We start from the raw sequence: 26,675 nt of genomic DNA on the forward strand, positions 1-26,675 counted from the left end.
TTGCATTTTGAATATGATAACCCAAGGAATTTTCTCATGGCCTTGTCGATGAACACAGAGGATTCGTCGACGAGGGTACAAAAGGGTTTCGTCGATGAGGGCATATTTCGTCGATGAGAAAATACAGAGAGAATGTTTTGGGCGATCCTGAATTTTGTCGACGAAGGGGAGAGTTTGTCAACGAATTTCCTATTAGACTCGTCGACGAGATGACGTGGCTCATCAACGAAGGCCACAGTATAAATAGCCCTAAACTTGGTTTAATCGCAGAAAACTTCCCCTCTCTCTCTCTCCTACTGTCCTTCCCTCTTCTTTCTTCGATTTTGGCCTCGTCAGACGCCGGATCAACGATCTGAGGCCACCACAACGCTCCTGGAAGAGTTCTCTTCAAGTTTGCTGGGGCGGATCGTTGGTGGGATCGAGTTGAATTTCTTCCCAAAATCAGGGTAAGACCTTTTATTCAGTTTTGGCCTTCTAACAGTTGTAGGAAATGATGGAGACAAAGGAATAATGATATTCTGTTATGGCGAATGTTGTTTTTAAGGTGTTGAATAGGAAGCCCTGCGGGTGTTGGACCAGTATACCATAAGGGTTTTTCTAGTAGTTAGGTAAGGGGAACATGCTATGTTAGGAAACCTCATTATGATTTCAGTACAAAATATAGGTTGTTATCAAATTACTATTTAGATTTTATATATATATATATATATATATATATTTATAGTTTCCAGAACCTGATAATATTAATATTTATTTGTGTGGCTTGAGTTGATAACAGAACAGTATACTTATAGAATTTGTGAATACCATGTTTATAGTTATTAACAGAAATACCATGATATTTGCATGATATAGAATGACGAATTTTTCAGTGAACAGGATACTCAGAAATATACATTTTCAGTAATTCTAGAATAACATGTTTATCAGTACCATAACGCCCCAATATACAGATATTCAGACAGCAGTTTAGTTATACAGAAAATAGATTTTCAGTCAGTTTATTTAGAATTTCAAATAAACTCTACGAGATTTTGGTTATTTTAGAAACCACAGTAAAAAAAAACAGTATGTTACAGATATCAGTTACCTATATAGTATCAAGCCCTGATGGATCAGACAACAGAGTATGGTACCGTAGCTATAGATATTCAGTTCAGAGTGCAACCACTTTACTGAGATAGTAAGGCGTATGAGATCGATCGTGCCCACGTTAGGATAGGCTCTCCATCAGATATGGATTGAGGCGGCCGATCAGACTGTTGGAGTTCAGTTGACTTACCCTAGTAGGCCAGCCATGATAGGTCCCACCTTCGGGCCGCACAACCCTGTCATGAAGGGTTAAATCATGACAAACCATCTATCGAAATTTTCTCAGATATTATAAGTATAAGTAGATTTTCACAAATAGTAGTAGTATTATGAAAAGTAAGTTTGTATAATTTTAATATATATTACTTATACCAATTTTTACAATTCCAGTTATTCATGGTATTATTTTTAAAACAGATTATTCATACAGAAATATAATTCAGTAGCCATACACTAGTAATAACATATTTCATCTTACTGAGCGTTGACTCATTCCAGTGTTGAATTATTTTTCAGGTAAACCAGGTAGGTGAGCAGAGCAGGCGAGCAGGTAAAGGGGCTGTTGTATTGCCCTTTTTGAGAGTGAGTATTATTTTTGGGTGACATGTGTTGGTAAACCTTTGGTATCTGTAAGGGTAGTTTTTGAGAGAACAACGATGTTTATATATGGTGGGATGATTTGACACTCTGGTATTGTATTATGTGTGGATTTATTTTATATGATTGACTTTCCGCTATTTAAGTTAAAGATTTGATATTATAATAGGGGAAAAGATTTTATTTTATTAGCAAGTCGTTTCATTCAGACTTTGGCAAAGGAGGGTAAGGGACGTATTGGTGCAATAAGATATGGTGAAGGAGCTTTACGGAAGGAAACTGGATGACGTAAATTGGAAGGGAGTGGAAGCCAAAGTTTGTGGCTACTATCAGATTGTGTCTAGTTGATGACGTGATGTACCATATCATGAGCGAGGACTTGCCAGCGGCAGTTTGGCTGAAACTGGAGAGTCGATGCATGTTCAAGTCTTTATCAAACAAGTTGTGCCTTAAGCAACAACTTTACGGGCTTAAGATGGTAGATGGCTCGGATCTAAATCAATAGATCAATGTATTCAATCATATCATCAACGATCTGAAACAGGTTGATGTGAAGTTCTAGGATGAAGACAAAGCGCTGATGTTGTTAAATTCCCTGCCTATGTTTCCAATGTATGCGAACCTCGTTACGACGAGGATATCACGAGTGCCCTGTTGAGTTTCCATCAAAGGAGTAAGGTCAATGACAATAATATTCAAGGTGAAGGGCTCATGGTGGAGGAAAATCAAGATTGTGAGAGAAGCAAGTCTCAGGTTGGATCGAGCAGCCAAAGGGCTCGGTCCAAATCCAGGAAGATAAAGGATGTGCAGAGTTTTAAGTGCGGTCAAAAGGGGCCATAAAACTTGAGTGCCCGGAGAGGATGACGGGGAATGCTGAAAACAAATAAGGGTCATCAAACACAACGAATATAGTAAAAGAATGAGACTTTGGGAGCAGTGAAGGTGATATGCTTTCAGTTTCATCTGGGTCAGATGAGTTCGAGGATTCTTGCAAGTTATTTATTTATTATATGCTTAATAAAAAAGATCCATTGTGTGTGTCATCCTTGCATGGGTCATGCTAATATTTTTTGTATTGTTTTAATTTTACCAAATATCTCCAAAGCGACAATAAAGGATCCTTTGGAACATGTAGTCTTTTCTATATGGTTTTTTTTAGGGTAAAAATAATATGTTATTTGATAAAATGAAAGGAATACATTTAGAAAAAAATGGAAATCATTAATTTAATTGATGAAAATGCATGCCACATTTTTAATTAAATATTTGTGATCATTATACTTTGTTGAACCCTCAAAATTTCATGATTTGCTTATTATATTTTCCAATTGTTTATTTTATTCTCTAATTGAAAATTGGTTTATTATATATATTTATATATATGTGTGTGTGTGTGTGTGTGTGGGCGTGTGCGCGCGTATTTATTGTTAATTTTCACATGCAATGCACATTCAATAATTAATATCATTATAATTATGGTGTAGACTCTTCCCATGTGCGTCTTTAATATAGTGCAAGTCATTTCAAAGTTCTGTATAAAATTTGCTTGCTTTTTATACCAATTATTATTTTTTAATTCTCTAAGTGAATATTGATACACGTGTGTGTATTTATTGTTAATTTCATGTGTAATGTACATGCACCAACTAATATCATAATTTATAAAGTATAAATTTCCCTTTATGTGCATCTTTGAAATAGAATGTGTTGTTTTAAAGTTTTAAGGTGAACGCCATTTCAAAACTTTAACTTGTTATTACAGTAGGGAGTAGAGACATGAATAACAGTTACTAAGGTCTCTCCTTCAACACGATGTACTAAGAGACCTCCCTTCTCATTTGAGTGACCATGGGAACACAAAATGCATGCATGTGATTGTTAATGTCAAGGAGATCGAAAAAATGACTTGGCAAAAGAATGAAAGATATGTGTGTTAGGATCATCCATTAATTGTCGATATTGTTTCAATTCATACCAGTATTATAATCACTTCATCAAACATTTTAATAATTAGAGTTTGAAACTTATGTATTAAAAATCATCTTAGAGGGAGGTAAAATAGAGATAGTGGTTATGTCTTCTATTATTTGCTCCCAACAAGTCAGGATAAATATTGCCTTGCTCATAATGATGACTATGTTAAAACTTCCGCAGCCTGATTATTTCTTTTAATCATCTTCAGCCTCTAGTTTTTAGTTAACTAAGGGTTAATATCCCTTTTTCTTGAGCCAATGTTTTGGTCTCTTGAGCAATGTCTAGCTTGCTTTATATGAGTGATTTCACGCATCTAGAATGAGATTTGTCCTTTAAGCGATGCTTGGATTAGGTGACCTTGCTTATTTAGGGTGTTATTGATTCTGTAAGTATTGCGTGACTAGTTTGGTTTAGTAGAATAACTATGCATTAAAATAAGATGAAATATAGTTAAATTTTAGGAATCAAGTGAATAGTTATTCCTTATACATTTCTAATTATTTCATTCAACATATAATGATAAAGGAGTAGACATCTCATAATGAAATTTGGAAATGGTTATTTTTCATCTATTTCTTATTATAAACTCATAAAATGTTTCACAATGTTATTTACTTTATAGTAACAATATAATTTATTGTCGAGTTAGTTGTAACTAACATATTAAAACTAATTTATTCTTCATAATAAAAATTTCCCATATCAAACATAACATTTATTTATGCCCATCTCCTCAATATTTAGCTTGCTTTATATGGGTGACTTCACGCATCTAGAATGAGACTTGTCTTAGGTGACCTTGTTTATTTAGGGTGTTACTGATTTTGTAAGTATTGCACCACTTGTTTGGTTTAATGGAATAACTATGCATTAGAATAAGATGAAATATAGTTATTCCTTATATATTGCTAATTATTTCATTTAACATATAATGATAAAGGAATAAACATCTCATGATGAAATTTGGAAATGATTATTTTTCATCTATTTCTTATTATAAACTCATAAAATGTTTCATAATATTATTTACTTTATAGTAACAATATAATTTATTGTCAAGTTAGTTGTAAGTAACATGTTAAAACTAATTTATTCTTGAGAATAAGAATTTCACAAACCAAACATAACATTAGTTTATGCCCATCTCCCTAGGGTTTGGATTAAGAATTTTCATGTGGGAAAGGAAAGGAAAACAGGTTAGAAGTTTATTTTTCATTATATTTTCTCTTTATACCAAATAATACTAAAAATGAAGATTTATTCTAATATAATTAACAATGAAGAAAAATTAAATGTTAATGATGTTTAAAATTTAAATTTTGTTCATTGATTTGATATATATTTTATTTTCTTTCTTACTTTTCTTGATAACCAAAAATAAAAAAAGTAAATTCCTACCTATTTTCCTTTTCGTTCCCTCACATTTTCCAAGTTCCAAACATAAATTCAAGGACTTTGAAATATTAACTCGCAAATTGTTAATCATTTTTATATCATATTTTAAGGGGGTGTGCAAAGATTGGATAAGCTCAGTGGTAAGAAGGTTCCCTAGAAGACTGCTTACAATTGTGGATTATGTTAACTGTGGGCACAGCTGGTGTATGTGAGAGATTAGTTTGGCGCCCAAGCTGAGAAAACTTGATATATTCAAAAAAAAAACAAACAAAATACTAGTTGCCATCATACTTGACTCTATATCCATCAATTTGACTTATTTACTCATTATCAGTCGAAGAATAATTTAAATTGTCATAAATATAAAGTTGGGGGGACAAAAAATGGGATTTAATTACTTAATTTTGAATGGTGAACAAATGATTTAAAAAAAAATTAAAAGATTGGGAGCGTGAAAGTAATAATATATGTAGTTTTATTGAAAAATTGTATTATGTCAATTTAAAACTTCTAATTAGGTTTGACATAAAATAAAACTATAAAAAATAGAAATCGTTCAAAAGACACGTAAGAGGGATTCAGTCTCTTAATCAATTCGGGCCAACTGGATCATCGACGAAGGAAGGACTAGGTTGTCCCCGGTGAACCACTCTCGGGAACAACCTCTCCAACCTGTAACTACGAATCTGACTCTTACCACTCACCTCCGCCTTGCTTCTTCTTCTTCTTCTTCTTCTTCCACGAAATAGAGAAACTGTAGATTTGAAGAGGGCAGAGAGGGAACGATCTGGGAGGTGAAATAGCCGCCGCCGTCGCCGCCAACTGCAATTTACCCACCTGAAGCCGACCTACATCCCTCTCTTCTTCTTTGTCTCAATTTTCTTTTTTACCCTTTCCAATTTTTGTTTTAAGCGCACAAAATAGAGCAATAGTGTTTTCCCCCCTTTTAAATTTCTTTTTTCATGTTGTTAAGTGGACGTTAAACTCCGTCACGTTGCGCCAGCATTGGAGTTGCCTCATTTTGTGTTTAAAAATCGCCCCTTTCTCATCTCTTCTTCGTAATCTCCGAAGATTGGAAAACAGAAAAAAGCCTGTGGCTTCTCGTTCCCATTTTGTTTTCTCAAATCAATTCATTGTTACACTTTGCCCAGTGATAATCGTCCCATTGTCCCTTTCATCTCCTCATTAGCCTCTGTATGCTTAATTCACATTCTCGTTCTTTCATTGGTGTAAGCGAGATATCTTCTGGCATTTGATTCTCAATCTCTGTATAGACAGATTCCTCCCTTCTCTCTACATATATAGGTAGTAGTTCTATTGATGGCCAATGCATCTGGGTTTTTTTCTCCTTCAGCCCCGAGTTTCAGAGGGAGGATTCAGCCCTCTGTGGGCGTTCGATCTGGGTTTTGCTGCTATGAGAGAATCACCAAAAGGGTATTTTGTTCCAGCGCCATTGAAGGTGCAGCAAAGCAGGCTTCTGGAGTTTCCCTGTCAGAATCTCGGGTACCTAGGTAAGTTTTCCCTCAGATTTTTTTTTTATAATCCTTTGGAGATTAATTATGTAGGGCGGGTGCATACGTGATTTCTTGTTTAATTTCTGGGCTAATTGGCTCTGGATAATTCAGAAGTCATTTGATTCAATGGAATAGGACCGACTCAAAAAATAACATTCTAATAGAATCATTCTGGTCGACAGGCTCGTCGGTAAAGGTTGCAAACTAGTTGGATGTGGTTCAGCAGTTCCAAACCTTCGAGTTTCCAATGATGATCTTGCAAAAATTGTTGAAACTTCTGATGAATGGATATCTGTTCGCACTGGGATTCGTAATAGAAGAGTTATTTCTGGTCAGTTGTTCCAGACTATATGGCTAGCTTTGAAAGTATAAACTTCTTTTTGATAACTTCATCACAGTTTTGCACATTTTTAATAGCTTCTGTTTGACCTGCACCGTCACAGGCAACGACAGCTTGACCTCTTTATCTGTTGAGGCAGCAAAGAAAGCTCTTCATATGGCACAAGTTGATCCTGATGATGTTGACCTAATCTTAATGTGTACATCTACACCGGAGGATCTTTTTGGTACTGCTCCTCAGGTAAAGGGCCATATGATTATATCTATCCCAAAATTGGGAAAAGAAGCCAGTCTTATAAAATTTGTACTTGAGGTTGCATAGCATGTATATCTTCTTTGTTTGGGAGCTGAATGGTTCTGTCCATTTAAAGCAATATAATATTTATCTGGTCGTTGGAGGCAGAATTTTATATGTGTTTAGGAGTTTATCCTGGCAGCTGAAATAAGTGGGTTTTAAAGATTACCATTAGAAGGAATCTGTTTTCTTGTGTGTTTAGAAACTTTGAAAATATGTGATTCTATGGCTATCCGTACAATGTTTTTGATGGGGGTCACTCAACATTTGGACCCATCTAAAATGTTAGGATCTTAAATAAAGCCCTTGTTTCAAAATCCCAAGTGGATAAGTTCATTGACACATGACTATGGCATTTAAAATAAACTTGTAAAAGAAAATTTCATAGCCAGACTATAATACTAGACTCTAATAATAAGAGCATGTGGTGTTCAGAGTTCTTTCAACACCAATAACAATAGTAATCATACTTGTTAAAGGTGAAACTCAAGCAAATCCTAACCAGAATTATAGTAATAGAGTAACAAAAACAACTGCACAATCAAAATAAGGATGTTGATGGAAAGGTAGAAACTAAACTTTTGAATGATCCTGGCCTGAATATAGAGGAAGAGATTAAACAAATCACAAGGCACGTGCATGCATGAGAGAGTGAGAGCAAGCAGCCCATATTTTGTAAATAAAATAAAATAAAGATAATTTTGTGACATTCCATATTTTATTAATGTTTGCAATTCTTAAAATAACTTCAAAACAAGTTAATTTTATAAATGAATGGGTTGGGGTGCTGCTCGCAATCCTAGTTGATTATAAAGATGCCATGTCCTGGTCCCTTCTCAAGCTTGAAATGTTGCTTGCTTTGGATTATGTTACTACAGTTCCATAACACTGACCACATGTGTTCATAAGCGTACTTTAGCTGAGCCTCGTGTTGGCTTTAGCTTCCTGGTTAAACAATCAAGCTTGAAAAGCAAAAACCTGAGCATGTGTAATTAATAAGTGTAACCAGGGGAATAAGCTTGAACAATATTCTCATTCAACCGATTGTTAGCTGCACAATGTTTGATGTTATGTTACTTTTTGATGGTTCTTTGACGTTCTTCTTTTCATATTTTATTTCATATATCAGATCCAAAAGGCACTTGGCTGCAGAAGAAATCCTTTGGCTTATGACATTACAGCTGCATGTAGTGGGTTTTTGTTGGGTCTAGTCTCAGCTGCTTGTCACGTTAGGGGTAATGAATTTGTTCACTTTGATGTTGTGATGTTTTTGTTACTTTGTCCATTGTTAATTTTATAAAACCCCACAAAATATGTTGCAGGCGGTGGTTTCCAGAATGTCCTAGTGATTGGGGCTGATGCTCTTTCTCGTTATGTTGATTGGTCGGATAGAGGGACTTGTATCCTTTTCGGGGATGCTGCTGGTGCTGTTCTAGTGCAGGTAATGGGCTTTATTTTATCTGTTAATATTTTTCCTCACTTTTAAAGTTGGTAGTTCCTTGTACTTTGGCACTAGCAAAGAGAAAAGATCAATGAATGTGTGTGGGGACTGGGTGCGTGCGCAGGGTGGTGGACCCACATATAGATGAGTGGAGGCAATTACCCCCACTGAACTCATCAAAATTCCCTATGCTGTTATAGGTATTTATATACATTTTCAATATAATTCGAATCTTTGTTCATAATGCCCCCTCTTGAACATTAATTTTGGGATAATTTAAAAGTATAATAAGATTTTGAACTAAAAATCAAAAGAATTTATAGTATTTTATTATTATTATTATTATTTTTTATAAACAATCTTATAATTTATTTATATTTTTTTGGACATAGTTTTAACCCTTCTACATGATGTCCCCTCAGATATTTGTTACATGATCAAGTTTAGAAAATATATAATTTTTTAATATTAGAAAATGATAAACCTTTTTACTCAAATAGACCAAATTAGGGAACATGCCAATGGTATCAACAATGGACGTCCATGTTGGATCCAACAACCCTATGGAAGCAGTGGGGATGGGTTTGGGATGGGGGATGGGCTTCCCCTGTGGCTAATGGGCCTTTCAATGGACCAAAAAAAAAAGAAAAAAAATCCAAATTAATGAAAAGAGTAAAATTAATTAAAGAATTTTATATAGGTAGAAAAACTTGATAGAGAAAGGAAAAGATATCAAGAGGAAAGGGAAAGGATAGCAAAGTTGCTATTTAAAAAAATATTGACAATTTTTTTACAATATTTAATGGCATTGATTGCATCGTTGAATAAGTGATTATTGGAAGAATGATTACATAGTCATGTATATTGAAGAGGTGTTGATTGCATTGGCAATGTTGTGCATGAAAATCTTGTTTTAACAACTGTAGACATACTTGTCTTAGTATGATTGCTAACCTAATATTTTATTTAAGTATGGTGATACTGTAATAGCTTTTTAGTTTTAGAAGGAGATACAAAAGAAAGATAGCGAATTATTTTATTAAGCTATTTGATGAAAAGCAACTTGAAGGCTTAAATTTAGAATTGACAAAGGAGGAAAATGCTAATAACTTGAGATTTATGTGCAAAATTTGAGGCAATATACTTAAAGAAAATGAAGAAAGGAAAAGCTCTAGGACCAGATGACATCCAACTTGAAGTTTGGAAATGTGTAGTTAATAATGGAATAATATGGCTAACTAATTAATTTTAAAAAATTACAAGGACAAAGAAAATGTTACTTGAACGGATGAGAAGTGCTTTAATACCTATATACCAAAATAGTGAAGATATTCAAAATTGCAATAAGTAATAATTATTGTGAGATCAAACTTATAAGTTGCAATGTTACTTTGGTAAAGAGTAATTGGACAAAGATTGAGGTTGGAAATGGGAGTTGCAGAAAATTATTTTGGTTTTGTGCCCTGGTGATCAATTATAGAAGCTTTATATCTATTAAGAAGATTAATAGAAAGGTTGAGGAAAAAGGAGGTTGCCTTGCACATTATTTTTTATAGACCTAGAGAAAGCCTATGATAGGGGAGCAAAGGAAGTTCTATGGTGAGTTATAGGAGGAAATGGAGTATGTAGTAGATATATGGATGTCATAATGACGATTGGTGAAGAATCTAGGAAATTTCTAGACTTCAATTAGGTGTACATCAAGCCAAATTTTACAGCTGCATGGCTGCCAGCACCTACTTTCTGAAATTCTTCTTCACTTATCCATGAATTTTCTGTGTTTGGTTTCCCTTTCCACCTGACAAAGAAAGCAGTATATTTCCTTCCTTGGTCTTGACTTTTCTAACCTCAATACTCTCTCAACTCTCCTTCTGTATGCACCATTTCCTTCCTCTTCAAGTCTCCCAAATCTTGGATATCACCATTGTAAGTGTTAACATTTAAGATCAGAGATTTCAACACCATTGGAGGCTCCATACCATAAGCATTTGCACCAAATTTGTGCAAAATTCTGCGTTGTCCAATCTTCTTGGACTTTAGTTTGTGAAATGAACCAGTAAGAAGTCTCTCTATTCTAAGGAACAGCATCACCAAGTCTTCCTCTTGATACTTTTTGCGTCGTTGCTAACAGTTAGGCGCTTCTTTGTAATTTTGGTTCATTTCTCTTTCAGATGTTGATGAACCTCATTTGAATTGACTAAGATTTTCAGTTTATGTAGTTGCATCATCACTCACATGGGGCTGATAGGTAAAATCTTCCAAGTCCACAGCTTGATTTGGCTCCAACCGTACAGTATTGGGAAATGAATCTTTCCTGTTGATCTGTTCAGAGTGTTGTAAACTAATTCAGATTGCAATAGGAGTAAATCCCACTGCCCGGCGTTGTTTAGGGCAGGACACCTCAACAGATAGCCCAAATTTGGTTCCACTTCTGTCTGTCCATTAGTTTGGGGATGGTAGCCACTGCTGTACTGCAGCTTATTTGTCAGCAGTCTCCAAAGAGGTATCCTACAGTGGCTGAGGACTTTTGAATCTCTATCCGATGTTATTGTCTTGGGCAAGCCATGTGACTCACAATCTCTTGGAAAAATAGATATGCCACAGGGGTGGCTTCAGATGTCTTTTTGCATGCTATGACCTCAAATTCAGGATCAATAACTCCTGCTATTTTGGCAATCCAACAAAAATAAAAAAAAAATAAAAATCCATACTTACCTCAACCCATGTAGAAAAGTTGTGTAGAAACCAATATTTTGCTGCTGACCTTTTTCAATTTGACATGTTCAGCATCTTTCCACATACTTGCAGACATTTTGACATAACATAGGCCAAACATAGCTTTCAACCACCACATTCAGTGTCTTATCCTGACCAACATGCAGAATATCATGTAATTCAGCAATTAGAAACTCTTTAAGAACCACTTAGAATGCACAGCTATCTTCCTTGAATAAATATCCATCTTGCAGGACAAATTCAGCAAGCACCTTCTAGGGGTCTTCCATGTATTTCTTTTTGTTAGCTTTCATCCCATTGACACTGTTAGACATGGTTACCAGCAAATATACTCTTCTACTTGGCGCATCAGTCACCTTGTTCTGTGAACCAGCCTTGTAGTGCAATATGATAGTATATTCTTGCGAGGCCAATGCCTATGATTCAGTTTCTTTTGAGTGTTTAAATAATCTGAAGGTGTCGTGATTTGAATGTAAATAAATTCTCTCTGAATCATGTAATGGTGCCAAAATTTTAGGGCTTGGACAATAGCATCAAATTCCATATCATGGGTGCTGTAATTCTGCTATGTCCAATTAAGTTTCTTGCTGAGGTAAAAATTGGATGCCCTCTTGACTCAACAACTCCAGTTCCTACTTCAGGTGCATTACAATCCCCTTCAGGAATCTTTTTAAAGTCTGATAGAGCTAAGATGGAAGCTTGTGTTCAGATGAAAGATCTCTTATGCCTCAGGAATCCAGCAATAGATCTTGCTTTCAATACACTGTAATTGGTGCCATGATGGTACTAAAATTGTTGATCAATCCTCTGTAAAAGGTTGCGAATTCATGGAAGCTTCTAATTTCAGTCCATGTCTTTGGATAAGCCAGTCCACAATTAGTTGGACATTGGGATTCAGTTGGATCGATTTCTATGCCATAAGCGCAGACCACAAATCCAAGAAATTTCAATCCGAAGCATGAATATTTTCTTCTTATCTGCATATGGCTGATCTTGCTTTAGAACTTGCAAAACAGCCCTCAGTGTCCAGTGTGGGCCTTGGGATCCTTGGGATAAATTAGAATATCATCAAAGTAGACATCCACAAACACTCAAATAAATGATCGAAGGATCTGGTTCATAAACCTCATTGAAGTGTAATGTGCATTAGAAAGCCTGAATGGCATTACAAGTAATCCATAAAGTTCATGCTTTGTTTTGAGAATTCATCCCCCTCTGGAATCCAAATTTGGTGGTACCTACTCTTCAAATCCAATTCAGAGAACACCTTTGCACCGCATAACATATCTAGCATATCATTAAGTCTAGGTATAGGGAACCTGTACTTTGTTGATTGCGCTGCTAACCCTGCACATTTGCCGTGTTACATCCCTCTTTGGTGCAAGTAAAGAAAGAAATTTGCATGAAGCCACGGACTTAAAATTTATTGAACAAAGCCTTTTCTCAACACTTAACAGGTCTGAAATTGGTTTATTGAACTCTTCATGTTCTTTTGAACTCATTCAGTGGTGTGGTAAGTTTGGCAAAATTGCTCCTTGGACTTGGTCAATGTGGTGCTGTGTTTGCCTCAATGGCAGTAATTTTTTAGGCAACTCAACCGGTATAACATGAATAAGCATCTTGCTCACACATTCTGTAATTAAATGATAATGGTTTTTTCTGATTTCTGAGCAGCGTATAAACATCTGCAGTCCTTGCTTTCTTCACTCTTCAGTTAAACCCTGCATCCCCAAAAGCAAACATCCGGCTTGATTTTTGATCACATCTACTTTCATTGGTCTTAGCAACATCCTTTTACCATTGAAACAGAAAGAATATCTGTTCACATCACCATGATGAGCAGTCTATCGAACATATTTCCATGGCCGATCAAGTAGGATGTGGCAAGTATCCATTGACACAACATCACACCAAATCGAGTCTTTGAATGGATTTCCAATGAAAAACTTACCTAACATCTCGAAGACACAAGCACCTCATTTCCTTTGTTGAACCAAAGGATGCAATAGAGTTGTGATTGTTTTTCAGTCTGGAGTTTCTATTCGTCCATCATTTCTTGCACCACTAGATTCTTGTCTGTCACTATTAATTATTAAATTGCAAAGTTTCCCTCATGATGTGCAATGTGTGCGAAAAAGTGTTCTTACATAACCAATCTTCACCATTTGTGGCTGTAGGAGCAAGCATGTATCTTAGAACAACCAGCTAGCATTTCACCTACTTCATCACCTTCAATCCCCTCTTCATCACCTGTAGCACTTAATGGCTTTCTGACCTTGTGGTTATGAAACTGATTTCCGTGACTAACATTATTATATCTGTAAACTGTTAGTGCTGCCTTTGTATTCCCGTTTGAGGTGCGGATGTAAGAAACTCGCGCCCATGGATCACGCCTAATTGAAGACCATCTCTTACTTTGAAAGGTCACTGCAGGCTTACTTGATCTTGGATTGCCAAGATCATTGGTGAATCAGCTTGCCTTCTGAGGTTCTGTTTCGGCAAGATTATTACTCAATGTCAGTTGATCATACTCCTGTATATACTCTTTCAAGATGTTTTTCAATCTGGAGACACAAGTACCTCATTTCCTTTGTTGAACCAAAGGATGCGAATTGCGATAGTGTCATGAGTGTTTCAACCTGAAGTTTCAATTTTTCCACCATTTCTTGTGCCACTAGATTCTTGATGTTGCTACTATCAACTATTAAATTGCTAAGTTTCCCTCATGATGTGCAGCATGTGTTAAAAATGTTTCTTATGAAACCAATCTTTGCTGTTTGCGGTCAGAGGAAACAAGCATGAATCTTTGAACGACCAGCATTTCGCCTCATCACCTTCGATCCCTTCTTCCAAGTTAGCTTCATGACCGTTTCCTAGTCTCACATGCACCAATGCCTTCTGGTTTTCCTTCCTGTCATGCTAGGCTTCCTTTTTAGCATTCATTTGATTGATGACTAAGTTCTGAACACCTGTAGCACTTAATAATGGCATTCTGGCCCTGTTGGTTATAAAGCTGATTTCTGTGACTGACATTGCTATATGTGCCAACTGCTGGTGCTGCCTCTGTTTCCTGTTTGAGGTGTAGCTGGAAGAAACTCCCACCTCTAGATCATCCCCTAACTTCTTCATTGTAATCTGTGTCAATTAGGCTTCAGCATTCAAGACAAGCTGATGAGCATCTCTTACTTTGAAGGGTCACTGCAAGCTTATTTGAGCTTGAATTGCCAGCCGAAGACCATTGTTGAATTGGCTTACCTTTGGAAATTCTTGTTTCAGCAAGATTGTTACTGAGTGTCAATTGATGAAACTCTTGCATCTGCTCTTTCCACAGTTTTAAAAATCATTGTGTATTGGCTATTCTGGATGTTACATAATTGGTTCGATGGCTTCTGAGACCATTATGGGGCGATATCTCAGAGGTACTCGATTCACAACCGTAACAGCTTGTTTTGGTCCTTAACGGGCCATTACAGATCGTCTGGGCCATTACAGGCCATTACATGTGTTCATATTCTAAGCTATTTTTTGTCTTTCTTACACCTAGTTTGGAGACTAAAATACGTTCTGTTGTATGCTTTTTTTCACTTGTTTAACATTTGAACACTATTTTATTTTTTGGATAACAAAAATTCAACTAATGACTACAAGAGTTCAAAAGATGCATTCTATATTTTATATTTCTTTATATTTATGGTATCTTAGTTTGAATTTCACTTATAATCAACAAAGGAGCGAAAAGTAGCGAATTCATACTTCTTCTTGCCAATTGCAGCTAAAGCAGCCAAGGTGACATCCAATATTTGTAGTATATGTTATGTTTAAAGTGATTAAAATTTACTAAAAATAATTGAAATCATTAGTATATAGGATTTTGGGATCAAGACGTGAATCTATATGTTTTTAAGAAGTTTTCTAATGCAAAAAATGAATTCACAGACGTGATGTCCGTTACCCATTACGTAATGTCTGCGATGGCTGCAGTCGTTATACTGCGACTGTTACTGTTATGCGGACTCCACATTCATGCCGTGTTGCCTCAACCACTGCACTTTTTGGTACAAACTTTAACTTTGCTCACAGTCATGCTGCAGGAACTGTGTCTTAAGCTTCTCCTTCATTTTATTTTCCACTGTCCGACTTTCCATTTGCTTTGAGGTTCATGATAATTTTGGTAATTCCTCCATCAAGTAGAAGCAGCTCCTCTCAAATTTTGCGGTCACCAGCTTGAGGCATATCTTTATACTTTTAGCTCTCTATACTGTCCATCCAATTCAGGAATCCATCAAGTTCATGTTATCTTCAAATTCTGCAATTTGGACCTGAGCACCATATTCTTTAGAATTCTGAAGGGCTTGTACAATCTGATCCTCCCAGCATTCTCGCCTTTCATTTTGCTGAGCATGCCTTCTAACTCCGAAACTGCTGTCATTGCTGGAATCATCTCATCTAGCCTCAGACAACTAATTTTATTCATCTTCAACTTCTGTTACTTGCTCATGATTCTGCCTCCTTCCATTTCCTCAGTTATTTGTGTGAAGAAACAACTCCGAAAGGTTTTGAATTTGCGCTTGTAATTCATAGGATATCTCAATGGTTGTATAAGTCCTGCCTCGTCAGTCACAGTTTCCTCTTCTGTCCCTTGCAACCATTCTATAAATATCCAAAGGAGAACTTGCTCAGTAAAAATTTGATGCAGTGTGCATGGTGGAAATAGATTGCAGGATTAGAAATCTGATAACTAGGATTAATTGTAGGGATAATTAATGGCAAGAAGAGATCCTCTTTCCCTAAAAATGCTGCGGTGGAGGCTATGAAAGGTGCCCTTGGGTGAATTTTCAATCCACACTTCTAGATCTAGGAAAATTCTGAGCAAATCAGAATTGATAAGGGAAAAATGAAAGGGGAAAATTCTATACTGACTCTTCATTATTTTGACCAAGATAAATATAAGTACATGACAGCCTTGGGCATTAAATGTGCCTAGGAAAATGACTAGGCTTGAGTTCTCTAGACTCAAAGACCTCATAACTATACTTTAGAACTAGAAACCAAAATAATGGCAACATATTATAGCAACCAACAATATTAACCATGCTTCATTGGTGTAGCAGCACTGCATCAAAGGGAAACATTTGAACATGTGGAAATGTGCATTATTCTATTTAGGCGGCCATATTACTCTACAAAGATCGTGAGGATTATGAGAGATTTTCTTTGGTCAGGACTTAGGAGTAGGTGAGAAGGGATCACTTGATGGAAAGGTTGTGTGTAGGTCAAAGGAGTGGGGATTGGGTCTTGGAAATTTGGTTGTCTGAAAGCACTACTCATTTGGATAAATGTTTGTCGCAGTTTCCCTTAGAGGTGACTCTCTTTGGCTTGGAGTTGTAAGAAGTAAATTTGGTTTGCATGGTAGTGGGTAGGATGCTAATATGGGTCTTAGATGTTCTTTTGAGAGTCCTTGAAGGTTCATTTTGCAAATTTATCCTTCATTATTCCTTTGACAAAGTTTAAACCGGGCAATGGTGTTCATTTTTGGGAGGATGTATAGGCGGGCGAATTCACTTTGATGCTTCATTTGCTTGTTTATATCATCTTTCTTTGCCTCATAATTCTTTTTTTTCTTCATTTTAAAATCTAGATGGTTATTCTTTTCTTGGACTTATTGTTTTAGAAAGGATTTGAATGACAGGGACTTGGAGGAGCTTTCTTTGCTTCTTGTGTTGGCAAGTTTCCATATCTCTAACAGGAGGGATGTGAGGGTTTAAGTTTTGGATTCTCTGGGTGATTACTCTTGTAAGCCTTTTTTTAACCTATCAGGAGTAATGTGCTAACGTGTCTTTTCCCCTACATCGCCTATGGGAGGCTAAAGTCTCTTCTAAGTGGCCTGTAATAGAGTTAACCCCAGCAAGCTGCTGCAGCATAGGAGGCCTTCAAAGGATGTTTCCTCAAATGTGTGCTTTATGTGCTGTAGCAGTTCAGAGATTGTTTCCCTTTTTGGAACTGATCAGTTGCTTGGGATATGTGAAGTAAAGAGTTTTTGGTTTATTTGGGGAGGCTTGGGTGTATCTGAATTCAGAGGAGGATTTTAAGCATGATTAGAAGGCTTTATTGAGCTGATTGTGTTTCTTTTTATAGTTTTCTGCTTGGTTTCATAATCCTCTTAATTGTGCATTTCCCTTTCTGTTCTAATAATATTCTTTTTCTATCCCCCCCACAAAAAAAACCTTCTGGATTAAGATTTCTTCCTCTCTCTCTGGAACAAGAAGTTATTAACAAAAAATTGTAGATATAAGGTGAAATTTTCACTTAATAAATCACAGGTTACATAAATGTTACAATAGCAACGCTAATGCATGGGAACTACAAGTAGTTAATAATCAAATGATTCAGTTCAAGTATGCCCCACTTTATTGTGTAATTAAATATTACATAAATCAAAAGGAGTGATTCACAAGTGGAGACAACTATTGCAGTTAATGGTGAAAAGGACCAAGAAAGGGGATGTCACAAAATTAGCATTACATACATTGTGCAAAAGCCATCTAAGTACACACTTATGATAAGAGTAAAAACATTAATGCTGCATTTGGGAGCATAGATTTCAAATTTTGGATTTGGATTTGCATAGATTTGGACAAATTTTAATACCGTTTATACTTTTTGTCCAAATCTACACAAATCCAAATCCAACACGTTTCGGAAACATAGGGTTAGGGAAAATTGGAGAACTTGTAACCTCTAAACTAAGTCCAAAATCACAATTTTTTCTCTTATTTTTTACAGACTTTTGACACAACAAAAAGCTCAGGAAGCTGTAGGGTATAATGAATAAGGCAGGAATCCTCTTCTTTCATTGCAAGAGTTGGGAATACTCACCCTCAACACTGTTTAAATGCACACAAATAACAAAACCATATGAATGCTTATTGATAAGTTTACAATTATATTAAAAAACAATAACATATCAAATCAGAGTTAATCCTCAGAACAAATTTGTCAATGACAACATTTATAGTCTATAAGGTTATTAATTAAGCAAAGCTATTTATAATTTTTATTTATTTTTTCTATAACAAAGCTATTCTTTATAATATACTTTATCTAACTTATTGCAGTCATAGTACAATTTTGTTAAATAATGTAACTTAAATTTATCATATAATAAAGCAAACTAATTTGAAACATGAACAAGTACCTTTAACATGCGAATGAATAGGACTTAATCTAAGTTCTGCACAAAAAAAAAAAAAAAAAAAAAAAAAAAAGAACTTACAAAAATTAAACTAGGCTAGAAGTATGTCGCTATTACTTGTATTTCCACTTCTACTATTAATGTGGATATATTATTATAACCTTGCATTTGGGAGCATGGATTTCGGGGATTAGATTTGAATTTATGGGGATTTGAAAGAAACTCAATACAATTTTGTATTACATTTTTGTCTAAATTCATACAAATCTAAATCCAAGTCTTGAAATCCATGCCCCCAAACACTAGGTGAGAGAACTTCAAAACTTGCAATTTATTTAGTCTTGAGTGACTATACAACAAATAACAACTTTTTTAGTTATGCTAACCTTAACCGATTCTTGTAAAATTTATTTATATTTTTTAACTTGCGTCAATGGATATTTACGAAAGAGTATGTCATACAAAATCCAATATTCCCATAGACAAGCTTTTATCTAGTTTTTCCATAAGTATCATCTTAATGCACCATATTAACTGTGTGCATGCGTGTTTAGATGGGCCTTTAAGAATTTTAGGGGCTGTTTGGTATGACTATTAAAAATTAGAGAAATGAAAACTAGAACCAAAAACCAAAAACATAAACTAAAAATGTTAAAATCCCAATCCCAAGTATCGTTGTAAATAATACATAAATTAGGAAAGTGGGTAAATATGGGGGATTTGATATTATTCAGTAAGGGAATTGTTTCCTTGTTTAGAATAGGTAATCGTATTATATATTGGGATGTACATATGAACAAATTAATGCAGAAAAGATTCACAGCTTCTGCTTACATGGTATCAGAGCTAGGGTTTCTCAACCTTAGCTAACTATTGCCAGCGGCACCGTCAACAGCAGAGGGTTGACCTCTTATGCAAATATCGACGGTGACTCAGAGGCCACATCTGTTGGGGGTTCGAGTGGGCTAGATAACATAGCCTTTCCACTCTCATTGGAGAAATTAGACGGAAAAAATTTCTGTGAGTGGGCTCAATCCATAAAATTGGTGATTGAAGGAAAAGGGAGACTAGGTTATCTTACTGGTGAACGGAGGAAACCAGACCCTACCGACGTTGTAGCCTTGCAAAAATGGAGGTCCGAAAACTCATGGTCACGACTTGGCTCGTCAACTCGATGCAGCCGTGAATCGGAAAAGTCTACTTGTTCTTGCCAACGGCGAAGGACGTCTGAGAAGCCGTTCATGAGACATACTCTGATGTCGAGAGTTACTCGCAAATCTTCGAAATCAAGACCCGATTGTGGCAGATGAGGCAAGGTGAGAGAGGCGTTACCGAGTATTTCATGGAGATGACCCATCTCTGGTAGGAGCTCGACTTGAGCATCGACGAGGAGTGGGAGTGCTCCGGCGACAGTACACGATACCGTAGGAGGCTCGAAAACAAAAGGGTCTTCGAGTTCCTTGCCGGCTTGAACTGAGAGCTTGACGACGTGAGGGGACGGATTCTTGGCCAGCGACCTCTTCCTTCAACCTGAGAGGTCTTCGCAGAGGTTAGGAGGGAGGAGAACAGGAGGCATGTGATGTTGAGGCCCCAAAATGATCGTGTTGGGCTGGATCTCCCCGTACCTATATCCTCTCGAAAAATAGATGGGCACACTAATGGGTCTGATGTTTCGGCCCTTGTATCAAAAGGCCTAGGGGGACCTAGCCAACGACCACAAAAAGGTAAATTATGGTGCGAACATTGCCGAAAAACAGGTCATTTAAAAAATACCTGCTAGGAGATTCATGGAAAACTGGCAGATTGGAAGCTGAGACAATATCAAAAAAATTGTGGGTACCAAGCTAGCATTGACGGGTCAACTAAAAGATTACAAGGAGAAAACACCAATACCTATTCAAGTAGTGCATTCAGTCCTGAACAGTTGGATCAACTGTATAAAATGATTTTGTCAATTCAAACATCGGGTCAGTCTTCCTCTGGTTCCTTGGCTCACCGAGGTAATTATCTGTCAGCTTTAAATATTACATCTTGTAACAAATCTCCATGGATAATTGACTCGGGTGCATCTGATCACATGACTGGGTCTTATCAATGTTTTTCATCCTACTCACCATATGTTGGCAATTTGAGAGTAAAAATTACAGATGGCTCTCTCTCACCAGTTGCTGGAAAAGGAAGTATTTGCATATCTGCTTCTATAACTTTACAATCTGTCCTACATGTTCCCAAGTTATCTTGCAACCAGTTATCCATCAGTCAGTTAACAAAAGACTCAAATTGTTCTGCTAAATTTGTTTCCTCTCATTGTGTTTTTTGGGACCTATCATCGAGGAAGACGATTGACACTTCTAAGGCGTATGAGGGACTCTACTACTTTGAGGAGGCAAGTTTGAGTGAACTATGTAATATTGCAATTTGTGATTCTGCATCTATTTCTAGAAATAGTGAACTTTTGTTATGACATTCAAGGATGGGTCATCCCAATTTCCAATATTTAAAACATTTGTTTCCTTCTATTTGTTCAAATAAAATGTCTTCTGAGTTTCAATGTGAAGTGTGTGAGCTTGCAAAACATCGTCCCATCATCCATATACAAACCATCTCGCCCATTTACCATGTTTCACAATGATTTGTGGGGTTCCTCACGTTCCCTCAATCGCACCAATACAAAATGGTTTGTTACCTTTATTGATGACCATACTCGTCTTTGTTAGGCCTATTTACTGAAGGACAAAACTGAAGTCCGCTCCATTTTCATTAGTTTTCATTCCATGATTCATACACAGTTCCAGACTCATATTCAAATTTTACGTACTGATAATGGTATGAAATATTTTAATACTATTTTGGGAACTTATCTTCAAAAAAATGGGATTGTTCATCAGAATTCTTGTGTGGATACCTCTCAACAAAATGTGGTTGCTGAACGAAAAAATAGAAATGTACTTGAAGTAGCTCTGGCATTAATGTTTACTACTAATATGAAACACTATTTTTGGGGCGATGCCATCTTAACAGCCGCACATCTCATTAATCGAATGCTGAGTCAAGCACTTTCCTTTGTCACCCCTCTTCAGAAATTCCAGGAACACTTTCCTACCTCTCGACTCCCCTCCAGTCTCCCGCTGAAAATCTTTGGTTGTACTGCCTTTGTTCATGTTCATGCACACCACCGAGATAAATTGGATCCTCATGCCATTAAATGTATCTTCCTTGGTTATTCTCCTACCCAGAAAGGCTACAAATGTTATGATCCGGTCTCAAAAAGACTGTTTGTTAGTCTTGATGTTACTTTCTTTGAAACCACTCCTTATTTCCCAAAACCCTCTCTTCAGGGGGAGAAATGGAGTGAAGATCAGTTCTTTGGCCTCTTTACTACTGAATCTGCATCATTTGAACCAGTACCACCTATTGAGTCTCCTATCCCTTCATTCCCTCCTATTGCTTCATTCCCTGACCCATCTATCGAGTCTTCCATTGCATTACTTCTTGACTTGCCAAACACAACAAAACACTTAACCTCAGGGGGAGATATAGGAGAGCAACAACGCAGACATACTTGTTTACTCAAGAAAGCCGAAAACAAAGAATAGGGAGAATCTCATACCTGAGGCACCAAGAGCGTTGGAACCGGTGATGGCTCTGAATAACCATGAGCCCACTCCCAATCCCGATCTGTTAATTGAGTCTTCTTCTGATAATCATGTACCTGATGATATCAATTTACCTATTGCAATCAGAAAAGAAACCAGGTCATGTACTCAATACCCTTGGTTTAAATACATGTCTTATAAAAGCTTGTCTATAGGATATCGTGCGTTTATCTCTAACCTTGACACGATGAAAATGCCAAAGAACATTCAGGAAGCTCTAGAAATACTTAAATGGAGAGAGGAAATCATGGAAGAAATGCGAGCCTTAGAAAAAAATGGAACTTGGGAGTTGACAAATCTACTGAAAAGGAAGAAGCCAGTGGATTGTAAATGGATCTTCACAGTGAAATATAAATGTGATGGAACAGTTGAAAGACATAAAGTCAGACTTGTTGCAAAAGGTTTTATACAGACTTACAACATTGACTGTACGGAGACATTTGCACCAGTGACAAACTTAAATACAATTCGGGTTCTCTTGTCCTTGGCAGCCAACTTAGATTGGCCACTACAACCACTTGATATTAAAAATGTTTTTTTAAATGGAGAGTTAAAAGAGGAAATATACATGACTATACCACCAGGATTCAGTGGGAAAGGTGAAGAAAACAGAGTGTGTAAACTCAAGAAGTCCTTGTATGGCCTCAAACAATCTCCCAGATCATGGTTCGACAGATTCGCAAAAGTAATAAAGAATCAAGGTTATCGACAAGGGAATCAGACCATACACTGTTCTTCTAACAGTATGAAAGAGGTAAGAGAACAATTCTAATAGTGTATGTTGATGATATAATCCTTACTGGTAATGATACTATAGAGATGGAGAGATTGAAGAAAGTTCTAGCTGCTAAATTTGAAGTTAAAGACTTGGGACAAATACAGTATTTTTTGGGCATGGAAGTGGCGAGAACGAAAAAGGGAATTAGTGTTTCTCAGTGAAATTATATTACTGATCTCCTAATTGAAACTGGCATGCTGGGATGTAAACCCAGCGAAAGCCCGATGGAAGTGGTAAAGAGGGTTGAAGACTGTGGAATACCAGTAGAAAAGGAGAGGTATCAGAGATTGATTGACAAGCTAATCTACCTATCACATGCTAGACCAGATATTGCATTTGTAGTCAGTGTAGTAAGTTAATACATGCATTCACCAAAAGAAGCTCACTTAGATGCTGTGTACAAGATCCTTAGATATCTCAAGGGATCCCTAGGAAGAGGACTCTTCTTTAAAAAATGTGAAAGCAAGGTAGTAGAGATCTTTGCAAATGCAGATTGGGTAGGATCAGTGGAAGATAGAAGGTCCACCATAGGTTATTGTACATTCGTCTGGGGAAATCTGGTTACTTGGAGAAGTAAAAAGCAGAATGTGGTGGTTCGTAGTAGTGTTGAAGCTGAATTTAGGGCAGTCGCTCAAGGGATATGTGAAGAACTATGGTTATGGAAACTCTTGGAAGAATTATAGGTCTCGGTGAACTTTCCTATCAAACTCTATAGTGACAGTAAGGCAGCAATCAACATCTCTCTCATTCCAATTCAACACGACAGGACTAAATATGTGAAAGTGGACAGACACTTCATCAAAGAGAAAATTGAAGAATGAATTATCTGTACGACTTATGTACCTACCAAGGAACAAACTGCAGATATCTTCACTAAAGGGTTGGGACGACAGAACTTTGATGATCTAATTAGCAAGTTGGAGATGATTAATATTTATGATCCAATTTGAGGGAGAGTGTTAAAATCCCAATCCCAAGTATCATTGTAAATAATACACAAATTAGGAAAGTGGGTAAATATGGGGGATTTGATATTATTCAGTAAGGGAATTGTTTCCTTGTTTAGAATAGGTAATCGTATTATATATTGAGATGTACATATGTACAAATTAATGCAGAAAAGATTCACAGCTTCTGCTTACAAAAAACTATGAACCAGCAACCAGCTTGGTTAATATTTAGGGAACTATTACAAATTTAAAACTTAATTTAAAAAATCCTCATTTTCATCTTTAAATCAAATAATGTTATGAAAAAGTGATTAAAATAATAAAATTACAAATAGTACACATTAAAAAATTTCTATAATAAAAATAAAATTTATTATTTTACTTTAATTATTTTGCTTTCAAATTTTATTTTACAATAAAAATTTTATTGGACATGACAATTGAAAAATAGTAAAAGTATATTGTAATTGGCTTTATTACTATTTTTTGAAATTTATGTATATTATTATTTTAATTATATTTAAATTTATATGATCATTTAATTTTGATTTTTATTTAAAAGTATATAAAATGAATAATTTAATCCAATAAAACTAATTATGGATATTAAAATTTTTGGCAACAGGTTGTCAAAACAACTGAAAACCATAAAATGTGATTTCAATTTTTTGGCAAACAACTGAAAATCGGCAACAAAAATAGAAAACTAACAAAATAAACAAACACGTTTTTGTAATCTGTTTATTTACTGTAGAGAAACAGAAACAGAAACAGAAAACATAATACAGAAAACAATAACGATACCAAACACTCCCTTAGATATTTGCATTTTTTTAATCAATTAACTGATGAAGTATCTGAATTGTTAAGCTGTCTTTGTTCCAATGCTCATTGATCAACTGATCCAAGCGTCACCTCTTCTAGGGCACTAAGTTTGATCTCTTTAGTGTTGTTATTTGAGAATGCTACTCAATTTTCACTTGGGTGCAATACTCATAATGCGCCTCTCGCACAAGTGTGTGCATATACATGTTCTTGCCCTGCAACAAGGTCTGATTGCTGGGTGATGAGATGAATTCTTTTAATTGCACGCATGCATCCTTGCACCTTAACTACATTTTTTATGGCAGGGTATGAATTCTTACAGCTATTCTTAAATTTCAATTACTCCACAGGCTTGTGATAGTGAGGAGGATGGTTTATTTGGTTTTGACTTGCATAGTGATGGTGGAGGTCAAAGGTATTTTTCTCATATCTGAGTAAGCAAACAGCACATGCCTCTGTGATTAATTACACTTAGCACTCACTGCTCCCAATGCAGGCACTTGAATGCCACCATTATGGAGTATGAAACAGATCATGCATTGGGTTCTAATGGTTCAGTGTTAGGCTTCACTCCAAAACGATCCTCATATTCCTGCATACAAATGAATGGTAAAGAGGTCTTCCGATTTGCTGTCCGGTGTGTGCCTCAGTCGATTGAGTCTGCTCTTGAAAAATCTGGTCTCACTGGGTCTAGCATTGATTGGTTACTGCTCCATCAGGTATGAGATAATTTATATAAAAATCAATAGACAAGTTTTCAGATTTTGACCTAGAATACCCATGGCAATCATATTGTGTAGAGAGATCCACCAACTTGATCGCTTTGTCTTCTAGGAGTTATACTTGCAAGAACTTTGTTGATGAAAACTATAGCAATAATTAGCTTATCCTTTCACATCTTATCTCCTATTGGCATGATGAACATTAACAATTGAACAAAACTGCAAGTTGTCCCAAGAAAGAGTAAAGTTGAATGGTCAGATCAGTATAATGCTTAAGGCAGGTCCTTGAGGGGGTGTATGTGGTGGCAGGAGTTTTGGAATGCTTGGTAACAGGTAGAATCATCATGGAAGAATTGACTTTTGATAGGTCATTAGATTGATAATGATTTCTGATGATTGCTGGACTGCTATAATCCTGTTTCCAGGGCAATAAGGGCAAAACTGAGAACATGGTGTTAATCCTGTGCTGTTTTTTAGTTATCCTGGAAAGTGGTGATGGTTATGTTTTGTTTTCTGACTTGCATGAGTGATGAAGGTGTTTGGAGGCCTTGATCCAGAAGTCTATAAATTGGTGCAGAGCCTAATAGCAATGTCATTCTTCCTTGAAGCACCTTTAATTTTGTCGTGTGAGATCAATCTTGTATACATCTATAGTGATAAGACATTGATGCAGCTCGGGGTGATTTGCAGGCAAACCAGAGGATCCTTGATGCAGTTGCAACCCGTTTACAAGTCCCACCAGAACGGGTTATATCGAATTTGGCAAACTATGGTAACACGAGCGCCGCATCCATCCCACTGGCTTTGGATGAAGCTGTTCGAAGTGGGAAAGTGCAGTCAGGCCATACCATTGCAGCTGCAGGCTTTGGAGCGGGTCTTACATGGGCTTCTGCCATTATTAGATGGGGATGAAAACCAACAATTTCTTCCAACAATCAGCAGAGGAAAATAGATGAAATCTATTATTAGCTGCTGTTTTCCAAATTTTGTTCTCTCTTCCATGTATGCATTGCGTGTTTGGCAAAGGATCAAAATTTAGGGAGATGGCAAATTACAGTCTCTGCCAGTGATGGTACAATTTGTTTGCATGAGTCCTTTCTGTTCACTTGTTAGTCTGAATTTAAATCTTTAGAACCTCCCAATAATAAATTTTTATTATTTTTTGTTCA

General features: G+C 36.2%; 1 protein-coding gene and 1 pseudogene across 1 annotated transcript; one reads left to right on the forward strand and one right to left on the reverse strand.

The window, feature by feature from the left end:
- Positions 1-2,706: 2,706 nt before the first annotated feature.
- Positions 2,707-2,798, reverse strand: LOC131165173 (U6 spliceosomal RNA; annotated as a pseudogene).
- Positions 2,799-5,580: 2,782 nt separating this feature from the next.
- On the forward strand, positions 5,581-26,675 carry LOC131163785 (beta-ketoacyl-[acyl-carrier-protein] synthase III, chloroplastic). The gene is made up of 8 exons (XM_058120531.1): positions 5,581-6,569; positions 6,755-6,903; positions 7,016-7,152; positions 8,336-8,441; positions 8,529-8,647; positions 25,135-25,199; positions 25,281-25,503; positions 26,197-26,675. Exons 1-8 carry the CDS (start codon positions 6,379-6,381, stop codon positions 26,416-26,418), a joined length of 1,212 nt encoding a protein of 403 aa, XP_057976514.1. The 5' UTR covers positions 5,581-6,378; the 3' UTR covers positions 26,419-26,675.

The sequence above is a fragment of the Malania oleifera genome, chromosome 9 (genome assembly GCF_029873635.1).
Source record: "Malania oleifera isolate guangnan ecotype guangnan chromosome 9, ASM2987363v1, whole genome shotgun sequence".
NCBI classification, from domain to species: Eukaryota; Viridiplantae; Streptophyta; class Magnoliopsida; order Santalales; family Ximeniaceae; genus Malania; species Malania oleifera.